At 40.0% G+C, this 18,197-nt stretch overlaps 1 protein-coding gene across 4 annotated transcripts in view; it reads left to right on the forward strand.

The window, feature by feature from the left end:
• Nucleotides 1–13,184: 13,184 nt before the first annotated feature.
• Nucleotides 13,185–18,197, forward strand: part of LOC131139827 (MAM domain-containing glycosylphosphatidylinositol anchor protein 1) — a 175,900-nt gene continuing 170,887 nt past the window's right edge. For 3 of the 4 annotated variants that reach the window (XM_058089733.1, XM_058089736.1, XM_058089735.1), the window contains exons 1-2: nt 13,185–13,646; nt 14,791–14,880. In XM_058089733.1, the coding sequence (XP_057945716.1) occupies nt 14,814–14,880 (67 nt within the window). In that variant the 5' untranslated portion in view covers nt 13,185–13,646; nt 14,791–14,813. The remainder of the gene's footprint in view (nt 13,647–14,790; nt 14,881–18,197) is intronic. The other variant, XM_058089734.1, reaches the window with a different exon arrangement.

The raw sequence follows: 18,197 nt of genomic DNA on the forward strand, positions 1-18,197 counted from the left end.
ATGATTGGCATGGATGGTATATACTTAAGTTCACATTCAATTTTGGGATTTCCTTGCTCTCTTATGTTCTGACATCATACTACTATATGTTTGTGTATGAGTCTGGTGGCCCTTAGGCTTCTTTGCTATTGGTGTTTCCACTCTGTTGTGTTGTTGTGTTGTCTTGATCACATCTTGATGCTGTGGATGAAACACATCACCGCTTATTGGATGGCAACAAGGCGTGTGACACATGGCTGGAGGCGCTTTGGCTCACTGGAGGCAACATGTGGACAAGATGTTGGAGTCTATGGTACATCATCCTCAGCTGTTAAACATGTAGATCCTTGTCAAGGTCACATTGTGAGCCTGGAGACCCAAAACATGGGCAAAATTCTCCCATAGACACACTCCAAAAATGTGTAGAAAATCTTTCTAGAAGACTGATTGTAAGATGCTTCGGCTGCCATATTTTTTTTTTTTGCAAACAACATAAAAGGCTTACATTGTAAGTCAGTTTGTAACAGTCATATACTAGGCTATTTTCCAGTAAGAGCGGGTGTTATGTTGTGTTGCCTGTGTAATCATCACTTTTTCAGCACATATGTGTGTATGTGTGTGTGATAGCTGACGCATTACAACCACTTAGCCTCAGATTGTGTTCCCTGCACTTTGATTCGGGAAACATGAGACCACATAGATAATAACGTACCGTAATGTCTCCTGATGCTTGTAAAAGGTAATATCCCAAGTTGTTACTAGCCACAACTTTCGACCACTCAGGAATCAAAGCAATAAAACCCTTTTTGGTTTTGAATTAATTATTTATTTTGAATGCAAATTATGGTGTTTCATAATAGTTCCAGTAAACTATGAGCGTGCATGAAATATGGAATCAGCACATTCCAGATGCTCATACATCGTCTTCATAATCATGGAACCTTCTTAGCATGCATACTCTTTCTCAATCCCGCACATATCAGTATGAATAATTCTTAAATATCCATATCCCCCATCACACAGCTACGATACATTCATTACCATTCTACCCACCACAAACCACTTTATATCAGGCCCACTGGTGACAATTGGTCATGTTGAAGAGAAAATTAGCACTTTGGAAGATCAAATCCCAGCATAGCAGCCATTACTGTCAACTGAGCACGTTTGTTTCATCTGACCTTTAAGACGGAAGAAAAAGAAGATAACAGGTCTTGCTTCAGCTTCTGGATGATTTACTTGAAGGGATCAAGATAAAGCAGTGAACAGGCCGCAATGAAGATCTGTGGATGGATTCAGTATGGGGTTTGTGTTACACGCATTGCAGGGTGATACACAATAATGTTCTAACAAACACAATGCTCACTTTTGATTCATATTGACTGATATCCCTTCACCAACATCTTTATTATTGAAGTTATTGTAGTTAAAGTGACTTACATGTACTGTATCATACTTGCTAAACCTACTTTTTATGTAGCTGTTGTTTGTCACGTCTCTGCTGTATATCCATTCACATAAAGTACAAAAAAATGTTAATGCAAATAACATTCACACATAATTTCAACATCTGTTTATTGACACACACATGATGCAAATATTTGTCACATTATTCACATACACTCAAATTTTGAACATGTTTGTCCATTCACACACTAACATAATTTCAACATCTGTCTGTCCATTCACATACACACTTAATCAATACATCTGAGAGTCCATCTTTGTCTCTCCATTCACATAGGGACATAAATATCTGTCTATTCACATACAGTATACACACAGTGTAAATATTTTAATATTTTAAATATAAGTATAACATTTTTCTGTCATTTCACAATTTAAACATCAGTCAGTCTATTCACATATACACCTAATTCAAACATCTATCAGTACATTTACCTGTACAGTGGAACTTCGTTTTTTTCAGTCAAATATTTATGTTGCAATATTGCCTCGGTTTGAGTCTTTTTCAGTTAAAGTCAGACCTTCTGCAAGAAATGTATGATGCTAACCAAGGTTCCACTGTACACAAAAAACCCCAAAAACAACATCTGTTCATTCACACATACAAACACAAACATACACAGAATATAAACAGATCTAATGTAAACAATGTAAATGTAAATGTCATCAGTCAATCCACTCACATAGGCACTATTTTACTTCTATCTCTGTTCATATCTGTCCATTCACATACATACATACATACATACGTACGTACGTACGTACGTACGCACGCACGCACGCACGCACGCACGCACGCACGCACGCACGCACGCACGCACGCACGCACGCACGCACGCACGCACGCACACACACACACATACACACATACATACATACGTAAATTAAAATTTAAACATCTTGCTGTCCATTCACATATACATGCTGTAAATATTTGTCTGTCCATATACACACAAAATGTAAACATCTCTTTATATACAGAATTAATGTAAACGTTCCTGCACGTTCACAGAAAGCCCTAATGTAAATCGTGAGGAAATAATTATTCTGTGTAATGAGCACAAAGACACATTAATTTATATGAAACATCTTCTGACGATGTTATAATCAGATGCCGCAAGGACCACTAATCAAATAAGTGCAATAATTGTATATTGCTCTGTAGTGAAATCTACGACCTCACCAAGTCCTTAGATATTGAGCCACTGTGATCACATTCAGGCATCAAATAATAGCCTTTGCATTATTGTTTGGGAACTTCCACTGCAATAAAGCCCATTTAATTGATCAGCATAACGACTGGAAGGATCAGATTGACGGAAAAGCTGTGCTGCTCATCTGTCAGGAAGTACTGACAACACAATCTCAGCTGCCCCGCCCACCTCACGCCAGGATTCTATTACCCGGGCAATGATAAAATCTCCTCCATGACACCCGGCACCATCACCTCTGCACAAGATGCGAACCATAAATTCAATGTAGAGCTACCGCATAGTGTTTAATTGCTAATTCTTGATATATTACAGACAGCCATGGTTAATGATTTGTGCATGCTTCTAGAATTTCTGTGGACATAATTGAGACGTCTATCCGGACTGAGGTTAGGTTTCAAACAATCCAATATATATATATATATATGTTAGGGTTGGATGATATTTTGTATGAACCGGTATAGATTCTAACCATGATAAGATGAGTTGAGACAAGTGTATTTCATGATATGGGTGAAGATATGTAGCTTTTTATACAAGACTGTTATTATCACATACTACAGTATTAATTGGCCCTGTACCCTAGAAACCGCCCACGAATGATACGGGAAAAGGCCGAAATGATACTGTGTCAAAGCCCAGGGCAGTGATGCTGATAAAATATAGAGTTTAACCATGTCCAGTATCAGCCCCCGTAGTCTGTGCTCTGTCAACATGTCAGCGGTTGACACTCCCGGTGAAAGACAAATAGGGAAAATAGCAAACAGAATATTAGAAATGGAACGTTTTATCACCATTAATGAGGAGGACACTCTTGAAATGATGGAAAAAACTAAAAATGCAAATACAAGTCGGAAAAACCAAGGGCGACCTCAAGCTTTTTTCTGAATGGCTCAACTGCAAGAACGAACGAAGACTGGTAGAAAGTGTTCCCCCGCCTGAGTTAGACATATACGTGTCAATGTTTATTTTATCAATCAGAAAAGAAAATGGGGACGAATACGATTCTGATTCTCTCAAATCAAAATTCAACTCTCTGGCACGTTAATGGAACTTTAATTGTCAGACATTGATAAGATAAGACTGTTGATAAAATATTATTGTTGAAATATTTTTTGCAAATACTGTGTTTACACTGTTTAGATATAATACATGTAATAAACTGAACATTTTCTGGAAACAAAATGGTCTTTTGATTAAATAGTACGTGGTAATAAGGTCATGATTAAATAGTATGTGATAATAAGATCATAACCTATAAGTACCAGCCACTGTTCGACTGGTGATCCAGTGTGTATTGGATTTCTTGTTTGGGGAAATAGAAGGACATATGAATCAGATTCTCTAACAAAATACACTACATCTCTCTGTGAAGCCAAATTGACAATAGCAAACCATAGCGATATCTCAATTGAACACTGAGTGTGGTGAAAAACTCGACAACACTTCGACAAGGAAGGAATTTCGAAGAACTGCATCTCTGCATTATTTTGGAGAAATAGTCTATTAAAGAGCACAACAAGTTATTCAAAGCTACTCGCTCTCCCGCTGGATTCATCTCGTCTTCACTAAAGTCTTAATTGGCCTCAGAGATGTTGGTGCTGAGATTGCTATTGGAAATGAAGACGCCGAGTCAATTGTCATCACTGTCTCATGGCCGTTTCCATGGACGCTTTCATCAGACCCTGTGTAATGTAACACTCAATTAGCACGTGCTAGCTGCAATCCCCTGGGTTCTTTTAGATGGGATGCATCCTTCCCCTGTCTAACCAGGTATTCTCTTTATTTGGTATGCTCGATCGAATTTCTGTACAAATAACACTTTTTCATCCTGTGTTATTAGAAGAGATTGATTTTTTTTTCCTCGCCGCACAAGTAAAACCATGGCCTTCGTGTCTACACTAATAAACTAAGCAGAGAAAAGCCACAAAGCAAATAAAAATACTCAAAGGGGACCTACTTTGCTTGTTTAGGGGGGTTATACTCTTATTTAAGTTTTGTGTGAAAGATATGTTTGAACTTTATCATCATATTTGGGGTACAAAGTAAGATTTTTTTTATTTATAAATGGAATATTTTCATAGTTACACCATAGAAAACCATTTAGAAAACCTTTCTAAATGTGTTTTTTAGATGTCAACATAATAGTCATTAATCATTAATAGTCAATAATCATTCATTTTCTACCGCTTATCCTCACAGGGGTGGCGGGGGTGCTGGAGCCTATCCCAGCTGTCTTCCGGCGAGAAGCGGGGTACACCCTAGACTGCTCGCCAGCCAATCACAGGGCACATATAGACAAACAACCATTCACACTCACATTCATACTTATGGACAATTTGGAGTCACCAATTAACCTAGCATGTTTTTGGAATGTGGGAGGAAACCGGAGTACCCGGAGAAAACCCACGCATGAACGGGGAAAACATGCAAACTCCACACAGAGATCGCAGACGGTGGGATCGAACTCGGGTCTCTTAGCTGTGAGGCCTGCGCGCTAACCACTCAGTCGCTGTTCAGTGACATCCAAGTGAAATTCACATTTGTCATCATAGTTACTAGAGCCCTCTAGACATGAGATAACACCCCTATAGTCACCTTTACACTTGTATTATACAGTATAGTAGACATAATAACACTAAATTAGTAATTTAAGACATAAATAAGACTCAAGCTCACGTGTGTCACTGTAAATGTGGACCTGGAAGAGAGGTGGACAGGAAGTGATGTTGGGAGTTTAGAGTGCAGTTTCAGCAACAGTATCCTGTGGTTTTATTAGGGCTTTTCAATTAGTGATGATAGTGAGATAATTCCAATCTACATTAAAAGCATGTTGTTCCGGCAATGAAGTCTAATTTTTTAGATGTTCTTACCGAACATTACAGTAACATTACTGACACCTAGTGACCAGTTTAGAATACGACATTTCATCAACATTTTTGAATTTGTCTTTTTAAAGCCTTGTATTTGTATTTTAGTTAATTTTTGCTATTTTTATGCTTGGAAATGCTTAATTCAGGCAAAACATTTGTAACATTTGCATTTATATTTAATATTAAAAATTTATGAATTAATGTACCGTATTTTCTGGACTATAAGTCGCTCCGGACTATAAGTCCTACAAGGCCAAAAATGCATATTTAGGTAGAAAAAAAACATACATAAGTCACATTTTTTGTGGGTAATTTATTTTCCAAACTACTTGACCAAAGCATACATTACGTCCTCTTCGAAGTTCTAACATGAATAAAAGAATAGAGAACAGGCTGAATAGGCGTAAGATATGCTAACGCAATGGTTATTCAGCTACACTAAAAATAAACATAACAATAACAATAAAAATATGTGTTTTCATATATTTTCTATAAGTCGCTCTGGAGTATAAGTCGCAGGAACAGCCAACCTATGAATAAAAGTGTGACTTATAGTCCGGAAAATACGATATTTTGGTAAAATCTTAATAGAGTACTATATAAATACTGTATGATAACACAGTAGAAATGCATATGTTTTCATAGGATATAGGATATGCAAAAGGAAATGTGGATTTAAATAACACCGCAACAGGAGCATCTTTCCCATGGATACTTCAGGATGGTCATGGCAAGACAGAGGATGGAACCAGAGACAACCAGCCATGCCACCCTGGATGGAAAATATGACAATACCTCTCATGAAGATACACAAGAGGCATTTCCAACCTACTTTGGACCAGTATCTTAGTTTCTTATGTGTGTGTTAGGAAGGCTACCATTGACACAACTACCATCAGTAGAGCAAAGTGTGTCTCCGCTACAAACAGCACACATGCATGGGCATGTGCATGAACACACACACACACACATCGGGAGTCATGTGGGCTGTACTTCTAAGAGGAACGCAGAGACCTCGAGACAGTCTTTGTGGCAAATCATAAATAATTAATGACTGAGATTCACACATAGCTTTTGATGTAGGAGCCTCATAAATGGGGGGTATGATAGATTCTTGGGCCATAACTGAGTTGCGAAAGCCCGTTTTTTTTTTTTTTTTTTGCTATCTACGGGGTCAGAAGACGAGGACTGACATTTCTTCTCCGCTGATGATTTCCTGTGGGCATATCCCAGCTGTGTGGACACTTCCCCCCCCCTCCGATGGCTTTATCGCGCCTGCTTAGACAGGGAAAAAAAGGGGGCATCAGAGGCGGCAAGTGTGAGGTTAAAGGGATAGTTTGGATTTTTTTGACATGACGCCCTCATAAGCGGTCAAGTCCGTCGACAGCGAGACTTGACTGAGCCGAGTTCTGGTCAGATTTGGTGCTGCGGAAAGTAGTTCCAGCTAGTTGCTGAGGACAGTTATGTAAATATTTGCCTACGAGAATGAAATGCCATTGGCTGTAATGTGGGAACCAAAGGCGGCTACGTTGAAGCAGCTTTAAGGTAAAGCAGATTACGTTCCAACACGCCGAAAGCCGAGGATGAGATGTTTTGAAGAGTTCTGCTGTTCCAGTGCTAATTTGTGGCGGCCATTAGCACCTTGTTATTGTCACCATTGTATTCCGGTTCATGAAGATATCCCTTCAATTTCTTGACTGTGAGGCCAACATGCCTACACTAGGTCACCGTGCAACCTGCATAAAATCACATTAATAAAAAATATTCTTGGTTGGAAATCCCCAAAAATGTCAATAACTAATGAACAACTGAACTTGAACTCACCAATGAAGTCGAAACTATAATCAGAATCAGAAATGGTTTTATTAATTTAATTTAATTTAATTTAATTTAATTTAATTTAATTTAATTTAATTTAATTTAATTTAATTTAATTTAATTTAATTTTTATAAAAGCGGTAAAGAGAAAACCAGCGGTCCAGACAGACAGGCCTCAAATACATCACTTTGAATTCCACTGATGTGATGTGAACCGACGCTCAAAAGTATCACATGACTCACTTGTTGCACTTAAGCAAAGTGAGGAGATGACGTTTGACAGCGTCCTTGCTGACAGTGCGGCAACAGGGTTGGAGTGTTAAACGATGTCATTTGATTCAAACATTTTTAAGAAAAGTGAAGCAGCCGAAATGAGTACCCTGCCAAAAAGCATTTGGCTACAGTCGTGCACATAATAAAGGCTCATCCTTATAAACAATTTAGCACTAGAACACCAACAATCGCATATTTTCTCAGCAGAGTGCAGAGCAATCCAAGCTGGCACGTTATCGCCTTTTAATAAACACTCAAAAAGCAAAAAGATTTGTCCTGTGCACAAAAATAAGTCAACCACAAAAGGAAGATAACTGCACCAAAAATTATAGGACCGATTTAAAATTGTTTGTGACTTTATGGAGGGACACATTTTTTATCCAAAAACACACATTACACCATGACAGTAATGACTAAAGTCCAAGTCATTAAGACAACAAAAATGTATTTCTCTCTTCTTTTTGATGCTTTCTATCTATTCCTCCTGCTTCACGCTCCTCCTTTTCCCTCTCTTGCTTATCGGGATGTCAGCGGCTGTGGAGGTAATGAGGATCAGTGTTGTTTTAAACATGAAATGGTGATGGAAAGAAGGAAAGGGATGGAGATCAATAAGAGCCATTACCTCTTCTCTCTAATGATGCAGCCACCCCCCGCCCCCTCCCTTCCTTCTCTTCCTCACCCCGTTGTCTAAGCCCATTTCTACCCACTATCCGATATCGGAAGGGAGTGGGTTATGAATTATCGAATCCCAAGGGCGATGTGCCTCGCCGCCAATTACCCGGTGAAAAATGACCCTTTCTTGGACATGTGTGTATGTATAACTTAAAATGTGTGTGTGTGTTTGGCGGGTGGAGAGGTGGACCAGCTGGTGTACTCATCGACAGCAAGAACATGTTTTTCTTACACACGGATACACATTTGTATACTTATATAGGGTAATAAATATTCCCTGTTAGATCAATACACATATTTCACATATTAATAACTTGATGAAAACAATTCATAATTGACTGTACTTTTGACTTCTGTAGCTTTGTCAAACAGCCCAACACCGACGTAATGACAGGTCCTGTATTGATATTTTAGCTGCACGGCGGACGAGTGGTTAGCATGCAGGCCTCACAGCCAGGAGACCGGAGTTCAATCCCACCATCCCGTTTGCATGATCTCCCCGTGCTTGAGTGGGTTTTCACCGTTTCCTCCCACATTCCAAAAACATGCTAGGTTAATTGGCGACTCCAAATTGTCCATAGGTATGAATGTGAGTGTGAATGGTTGTTTGTCTACGTATATGTGCCCTGTGATTGGCTGGCGACCAGTCCAGGTTGTACCCCGCCTCTCGCCCGAAGACAGCTGGGATAGGCTCCAGCACCCCCATGACCCTCGTGAGGATAAGTGGTAGAAAATGAATGAATGAATCTGACAGGGAGTCAAACCTGACTTCTGTATATATATATATATATGTATATATACACATATATATGTGTGACCCCATAGTTATAGGGTGCAATAAGGTAAAAGATGCAATGCCAAGCAAGTGGAAAAATACAGTGCCAGTGCAGCTGACAACAGGAGGACATTAAGACGATGTTGCTTCAACAGAGCAACAGGTGGCCAACGTTCTGCAATCAAAGTGGGTGGATGTGGATGTCAACAACATTGATACAAGCATTGCAGGAATAAACAACACCTCATGTGTCATCATCGTGAAGTTCACCAATGGGAAAAAAAATATACATAAATTGCTGCAGTAGAGAAGCAAGCTGAAAGCACTGCTGACATCATGCATACATTTTCTATATGCTGGAGCCTATCCCAGCTGTCTTTGGGCACTCACATTCATACCTATGGACAATTTGGAGTCGCCAATTAACCTAGCATGTTTTGTGGAGAAAACCCATGCATGCACGGGGAGAACATGGAAATGCCACACAGAGATTCCTGAGTGGGGAATCAAACCCGGGTCTCCTAGCTGTGTGGCCTAACCACTCGTTCTCCGTGCAAAAACTGAAAATAGTGAAAATATTGATGTGTGATAGTGATGCAGTGGCCTACTAGTTAGCATGTTGGCTTCAATTGGGAAATCTGTGTGGAGTTTGCATAGTCTCCCTGTGTGTGGATGCTCCGGATTCCTCCCACATCCCTAAAACGTTCATGTTTGGGTAATTGTCCGTAGGTGTGAATATGAATGTGAATGGTTTGTTTGTCTATATGAGCTCTGTGATTGGTGTACAACGCCTCTCACCTGAAGTCAGTTGGGATAAACTCCAACTTACTGGCAAACCTAATGAAGACAAGCAATGCGGATAATGGATGAATGGATGGCTAGTGATGCATTCAAGGACATGAAGGGAATACTTCAAATTATCACTTTCTTCAGTCAGAGCAGCCCGAGCAGTTCATTATCAAGGTGTCATCCTGATGTTAGCTCCAACCATCTCGGTCCATGGCTACTCAGCTCTTCAAATAGGATGTTTCATTTACCGTCAACTCTTCACACACGTTCAATGGAGTTATTTACCGTCTCAAGTGCATCACTCCTGTCCATTTATCTGCTTCTGTGTGGGATGGAGCCACTGTAGGTGCTGATATACACTTATTGAATTACACTGATGGAACATCAATTACAGACCTTGGTGCCAGAGAAAAAGCCTTAACTAAGCTCCTCATATCACATTACAGTCTGTGTGGCTGTGATGGCGGCCCTAAATAAAATCAAATATCGAGTGTTTTGCTGTATTGTTCTAGTGATGGCTCTTAGTTACTTCCGCACAAATATAAACCATGATGGATTGTGTTGCTACCGACTTCATCATGCTCAGACAGTTTTGTGAGGAAGAGGGATATTTTTATTGATAAGAGACACTATGAACATAAGCTAAATATAGCATAATATCAATAGAAATTGTCCATGTACTGGAAATCAAAAGAGGCTTATATACTTGATTTTTACACGCTGTTTTTGACTGTTTTTGTGACGGAAAATAGTTAAAAAGTGTGACGATAACCATAAAAGTGAATGTAAGTTGTAGAGAAATCTCTGTCCTGGCTGCTCAGTACAATATGCCTAGTGGCATGGTGACAATAAATCAATAATGGAATACATGCCACACAGTAAGATGTATTTAGTCTTCACCAGAGGTGTATTTAGTCATTAGGTAGTCATAATTGCGGTCCCCTGTATCCTTTTTAAATTTTAATTGTCAGAAAATGTGGGGCTGCACGGCGGTCGAGTGGTTAGTGCGCAGACCTCACAGCTGGAAGACCAGGGTTCAATTCCACCTTCAGCCATCTCTGTGTGGAGTTTGCATGTGTGGGTTTTCTCCGGGTACTCCGGTTTCCTCCCACATTCCAAAAACATGCTAGGTTAATTGGCGACTCCAAATTGTCCATAGGTATGAATGTGAGTGTGAATGGTTGTTTGTCTATATGTGCCCTGCTGGAAAGAATTTCTCACTATACAGTTAATGCAGGTGACCAGAAAGTTACTTCACAAAACAAGTTACAACACGAAACAGGCTATGTTTGGAGAGCAGGTGAAGTCTGAGCTACAATCTGGCACCAAATGCGTCTTTGAGCCAGGTGAGTAATTGATTGCAGGTCGGCACTGGGGGCTCGACCCGCAGTACATTGCAACAAACAGTAGACAGGCGGCAGCACGGCGACAGACATTCCGGAATAGATTACGTCTTGTCAATGGTAAATTGTATACATTGTTTAGGGTCTGCTTATCAATAACTGCAATCACACTAATGCAGCTCCATTTCCCTCAGTTCAAATGTCTCCAAGAATATTCCATAAAGACATGATAAGCCACATTAGAGTCAATGTCATTTTCTTGGTAGGAGGCTTTAACTCGACTGCATTAGATTAAGGTGCTTTTTATCTAAATGTCCACGCTGAATGGCAAGCTCTTTGAATAGAGGCTTGATTGTACTTTGTGGGCGTGCCTGACAATAATTCAAACTGTGCACAGTCCTCCTCGAGGATGTACAATAAATACTAGATATTGTGTGAGTGTGCATCAAGAGCACAATGACTCTGTACAGGAAATGTTGCTATAAATAATTTGATAATAGTGATATATAATAATGCCTGTTTACATAATGTTTATATGAGCATGATGACTCACACTTAACTGTATCCAAGGAGGGACACAATATATGCACTATGACGTTGGCATTATATATTAGCTATCTAATCACTCGTGTAATGCACCACATTGCTGCGTATTAAATCCTACCCCTCCATCTGGTACTTTTACAATCAGTAACTGTTACATTTGTTCACTTCCTGCTTTCCTAACATAGTTTCTGTTTTTTTTTATTTAAAAAATTTAAAATTTTAAAATTTTAACATTTTAAAATTTTTTGTCACGTACCGAAGTACGAGGTGATATGACCATACAATGACATAATGGGTACCATAGTAAGTGTCAATATAGTGATGTATAGCACATCATGACTGGTTCAAGACTCTTCATCCTTGTATTTAGCAAACATCAACTGCTTGTATTGTTTCTTGAATTGGCTCATCGTTGTGCATTGTTTGAGGTCCTTACTCAATCCATTCCATAGTTTGATTCCACATACTGAAATGCTATGGCTTTTTAACGTAGTCCTAGCATATAAGCGTTCGAAATGTAGTTCTTCCCTGAGATCATATTTCTCCTCTCTTGTAGAGAAGTATTGGATGACATTTTTAGGTAATTGGTTATTTTTAGCCTTATGCATACATAGTCGGGAAGTGAGCTCAATAAAAGATGTGAAATAGAAAAGCAACGTGCCAAGTGCCATAGATCTCCACATGCTAACATGCTAATGTTGGCATGCTAACACCAAGCACATAATAGTGTCTGCCTATGACAATGGCTAAAAATGCTACTATGCTAATTTTAGCATGCTAACACCAAGCGCATAATGGTGTCTGCCTATGACAATGGCTAAAATTTAAATTTAAAAACCCCTCCACGACCATAAGGTGCTGATTCACGGAGGAGTGGTAGGGCTAATGTTTGGAATATGTAATCACAACGTTCCTGATTCTGTGTCCTGGAGTCATGATCATGCCTTGACGTGACAAGAAACCACTGTCAATATGATGCACTGCACATTCTTCATGGCAATAAATATATATTGTTAAATGTTAAACCCATCTCTGACATCTAACATACAGTATATGGCACAATTATTATTATTATAGTTCTTTAGATTGAATGAGTTGGTGTCCTGAATGAACATCTTTCGCTGTGGCAATGGGCTGAAAGTCTGCCGTCTTGTGGCCATGCCAGGAAGTGCACTTACAGAAGAGGACTTAAGAGACGACATCGCACACGTCTTTAAATAACTGATCCAAGGTGAGTTAATAATGATTAATAATCAATGTAAATAACTTTTCTTCTAATTTGCGGTGGTCCCCTTATGGTGATCATGGAACAGATCTGGAGTAGACCTCCAGAGGTGTTCTTTGGCAGACAACCTGTTCACTACAGAGGACTGTAAGCCTCTGTCCTCCTCCCCTCCTCTTCATCCCAACCCCTCTCCCTTTCTCTCTCTGCTCTCAGACAGGGGCGGTCGTTCTCAGTCTGCGCACATCTTCCACTTGGCCAGCATCGCTTGGAGTCCACAGACACGGCTCTGATTGAGCCTCCTCATCGTCCTCCGTCCTCACTCAGGAGCCGAGGTTTCAGCGCTTCCACCCACGCCTTGCAAGAGTTACTCCATCATGCACACAACAATTGGACGACTGTGTCACATTGCACAGCTCCACTTTTGCAAAGAAGTGATTATATTTTGAAAACATTTTAAAGGAGTCTGGTGTAAAAGTTAAAGACATCCAGGAGATCTTTCACTGAACCGGGAAGTCGTTGAAGTGATTTCTTTTGAGGATTTATAACTTTTTTTTTGGTGTGGAGCTTCTCCGCGGTGTGGTGGTGCAGCGGTGGAATCCTCTGAGCGTAGCCGGGAGGAGTGCGCGCTACGCCGGGGAACAGGCTGACCCACAGGACCGCACCTACGGAGGCAAGGTAGATTTACTGGACTTATTATTCGACTTATTCCCTCCCCTGTTTGCGATATAAATACACTTCTGCTTGCACGTTTCCTCATTCGAATTAATTGTCTCAATTTTATAACCAGTAATTCAATAATTAATAGTCGTATTGCAGTCCACTCCGAGTCATTATAGCAGAAACTCACATTTCATACAGACTTTCATTAGGTTGCGCAATGCAACTTTTGAGTCATAACTCCAAAAGTTAGGAAATGATGCCCATATTTCCAATTAAGCAATACTCTTTTTTCCACTACAGTTGCAAAGAAACAATACATTTATATTGGCATATTAATCACTTGCATTATGCATGTACATAATACAACAGGTGTAGCAAAAAATGTGCTTTAATAAAGATACAGTTATTTTGCAGTTGGCAGTATTAGAAATAAAAACTACCAATATGCATTTAACATAGTGTCATATACAGTATGTATATAGTTTGCATATGGAGTAAAGTGTGCTGCATACTAAGTAGTGCTACATACAAAACTAGCTTCCCACTAATAATGTATTTAAGATGCAGCCTACTGTATGTCTTCATACAATATAATGTACATATAGTGTTTTATAGCTATAGTTTGCATGTGGTGTAGAAGTACACAGCATCCTACTGAGGGTCAAAATATTAAAAACATCTCACAATATGCAAAGACCCACATCATCATCAGAGGTGATCATTATTCTGTGATACAATGATTGTATTAGATGCTGCAAGTATATTTAGTTATTAGTATTGTGTTTTGGGTCAAGTGTATGACCCCAACATGTTATATAGCACATCCTTCCGGGCCGATCCACCTGTCGTCAGTACCTTAGTACAATGTGGAAGAGGACAGTCACGCTAACAGGCTCACCAAGACAATCCGTGTCCATCTCTGATGCCCTCCCAGCCTTTGCTTGTAAGCTTTCTATAATCCACCATTTGTGATTGAATTACCCGCCCCTTTAAATTGAATGAAATGTTGTAGTAGCATGCAGCCGTGGGGGCTTGTTCTGGAATATTATTTTCACGCCTTAAAGAGAACAAAAAAGGAGGACAAAAACAATTGGCTTTTTATTTGGATTGTCCAGACTTGGAAGTGACAGCCGGATGTTGTGTCATGTGTCTTATACAGGTTATGACGGAGCGGAGCTGAACATGGAGCTTTTCTGGATTTTGTTGTTTTCTAGCATCTATCCGCTTGCTCGCTGCCAAGGGGTTTACGGTAAGAATGACATGTTTTTTTTTTAATATTAATCTTCAGTACATCAGTGCATCGGTTTGAGCTGACTGAGCTCCAACTGCTTGAGCTAGTTGTTGTTTATCGCTTTAATTAAAGCTTTGTTATATGCTGTAATGATTGCTTCTGGGGAGATCAGCAGAGTATCAACACATTTCAGGAAAAAAGTGTACAGTGGAAGCATTAATTTTTCCCTCTATAAGATACACAGTAGTAGTAGTAGAAATACAGGTCATCTATTCTATAGAGTTGTTATATTGTAGTATAAGTTATATTGGAACATATCTTGGATGATGTTGTGAAGGGTAATAAAGCAATAAAGCAGTTAGAAGGCTTTATTTTTGTTTTTCTTAAGTTATATTTGGACATCAAGTTGCATGCAAGTGTAAAAGTAAGTTAACCACGGTGCATTAGAGAATATAACTTGAATGAGAGGGAGCTTAAACTATGGTAAAATAAATAACAGTTGAAAAAGTTATTAGTTTTTTTAAGTCATATTTTGCCCCCCCCCCAAAATAAAAAGATCACCACCATCGGCTAGCATATGCCACTAAAAGTGCTTTCAGAGAACAAAAAAACAACTATATTCTTCACAATTTTTGGTTAAAACTGAACTGATGTATTGTTTGGCTCGCTGGGGTGGGAGTGGGGGTTGGGCTTAATGGCTGTCACTCATTCCAATGCCCACTGTGTGCGTGCATGACGCTATCGACAATTAGCAGTCATAGTAGGGCGGGATATACAATAATAAGGTCCACCGCTAGTGTCTAAACATCCATGACAGACAGCAGCTTTAACCTCTGTGTGACCTTTGGGGTGTTTGACTTTAAAGGTTCCACTGTATCATTAAATGTAAATAAAGTAGAATACTGTATAGGTGTGATCAAGACTTCCTTTTTGGTTATTTTATATACACTATGTCCTAATGTACTGGTAATTGGTGGGTGGAGTTATGGTAGTCATGTAGTCATGTAGTATTTACCTGAACAGTAAACATGATGAGAGCAGTAAGTTGATGGGAATCCAAGGCGCTGTTATTGTACCCATGATGTTTGACGTATAAACTGGAGTTAAATACCAGATCACTATGTATTGACATTGACTCCGTACTGCAGTGGTGTGATACATTGGCTGACTTTTCGCCTCTGTCACTTTGGGTCCACCCGATTCGTAGCTTTGAAGCCATGTGTCAGCCGTGGAGAACAAGATCTGTTTAGTCACGATGTTGTCATGATCCATAGCGGGGAGAAGCGCTGACAATCTGTTGTTTACTAAAGCAATGAAGAAGAAGCCATAAACATACTTCAGTAGTCTTGGACCGCTGCCCAATAGCAGTAGCGGTGTAATATCGGACCCTCTTATGATCTTTCACTCTTGGTATCTCCAGTACTTTGTTCATGTGCTGTGATTGGTCGAAAACTTGGGCTGTCTCTTGAGGTATAACATTACAAATGAATAAGGCTCTAGTTATGACATAATACCATGAAAACATTTGAAAGAATCATATAGTTTCATTGGGAATTGATACTTCTACCAATATGAGCTAACTCTCCTTTGTTATGCAAAATGAATAGGGGTCTTGCTTTGCCTTAGTGCAATGATGCGGGGTCGCGGGGGTGCTGAAGCCTATCCCAGCTGTCTTCGGGTGAGAGGTGGGGTACACCCTGAACTGGTCGCCAGCCAATCACAGGGCACATATAGGCAAACAACCATTCACACTCACATTCATACCTATGGACAATTTGGAGTCGCTAATTATTAACCTAGCATGTTTTTGGAATGTGGGAGGAAACCGGAGTACCCGGAGAAAACCCACGCATGCACGGGGAGAACATGCAAACTCCACACAGAGATGGCCGAGGGTGGAATTGAACTCGGGTCTCGTAGCTGTGAGGCCTGCGTGCTAACCACTCAGCTGAAATCCCCTAGATATGTATGGTATTGCGTAGCTTATTGGAAAAAAAAATTAAGCACATTTTAAATATTTTTGACACAATTCAGCATTTCGAAGCATAAAAACGTCTACATCAATTACAATACAAATCTAATGCATTAAGAAGACACATTGAAATTGTGATTTGTAGTATTCTACATTGGTCACTAGGTGTCAGTAATGTTACTGTAATGTTTGTTGAGACGCACAATTGCCGAAGCAACGGGCTTTTGGTGCAGGTTTGAATTATCCCACCAATAAAAAAAAAAACCTAACACAGGCTACTGTCACCCATGATGTCACTTCCTGTCCGCCCACCACTCATCTCCCTTAGGAACAGCAACACACACGAGCATTAGTCTTATTTATGTCTTACTATGGCTCATTTAGTCTACTATATTGAGTAATAATAATAATCTGCTAAAAAAATCTCATTCACTGTCCTAAAATGAATGTTTATGTTTGTTTTAAAGTTCTGCGACAGTACCATGAGTACAGGAAAGCTTGACAAATGTCAGTTGGGAATGAAGCCACATTTTGAAGTTAAACCGTAGCTTTAAGAGGAGGTGTCAACGATGATGGAACTTACAAAACATTTTCCAGGTGCTTGGCAGTGTCCTGGTTAAAATTGCATTCTGACAAAAGCAGTGTCACTGGCAAAGTGTGTGTGAGTGTATCGTGGCCTCATGAGCCACAAACACACACACACACACACACACACACACACACAGTGGGTGTAATCCTGCCTTGATTGTGTTTCTGTGGCCTTTTTAGTAGCTGACTGAGATGAATCACAACCAAGACAGCATTGTGGGAACAACACTGGGCCGCGTTCACAGGCCTCCTCAGGCTCCCCGGCGGCTAGCGTGATAGCGGCGCCCCGAATGTGACACGCCTCGTATTGGAAAGGCAGATGTCTTTTCACCAGGCGGCACAATCGCAAATCATGAGAAGAGGAGACAAGCCGAACAATTTGGCATGCGAATGTTTTTTTTTTTTTGTCCTCACGTTGTAATTGTTTCACACTTGCTGCGGCGGACAGATGTGACTGCACGTCCGTTGGGAGGTGAAGTGCGTATGTACGCCTGATTGATGTCAGTGCGTTCTATGGCTATGAGCTTCATTTACTGCTGTCTTCTCTGGGGGAGCTCCGTCAGCCTCTTTTTCTGTGTGTGTGTGTGTGTACACAGATGTTAAACGTCGGAGTGTGTCTGTGTGTGTCTGTGTGTGTGCAACAGTTTGCTAACTCAGCAGGGAGCGTAGTATCACAATGTGTTTTGTCTTACAATAGTGTCATATTGTGTGTCTGCCACATAACATCAGTCAATGACAGTGACATTGATCACACTAGTGCAACACATTTGATAGC

Source organism: Doryrhamphus excisus, chromosome 12 (assembly GCF_030265055.1).
Source record: "Doryrhamphus excisus isolate RoL2022-K1 chromosome 12, RoL_Dexc_1.0, whole genome shotgun sequence".
Classification (NCBI taxonomy): domain Eukaryota; kingdom Metazoa; phylum Chordata; class Actinopteri; order Syngnathiformes; family Syngnathidae; genus Doryrhamphus; species Doryrhamphus excisus.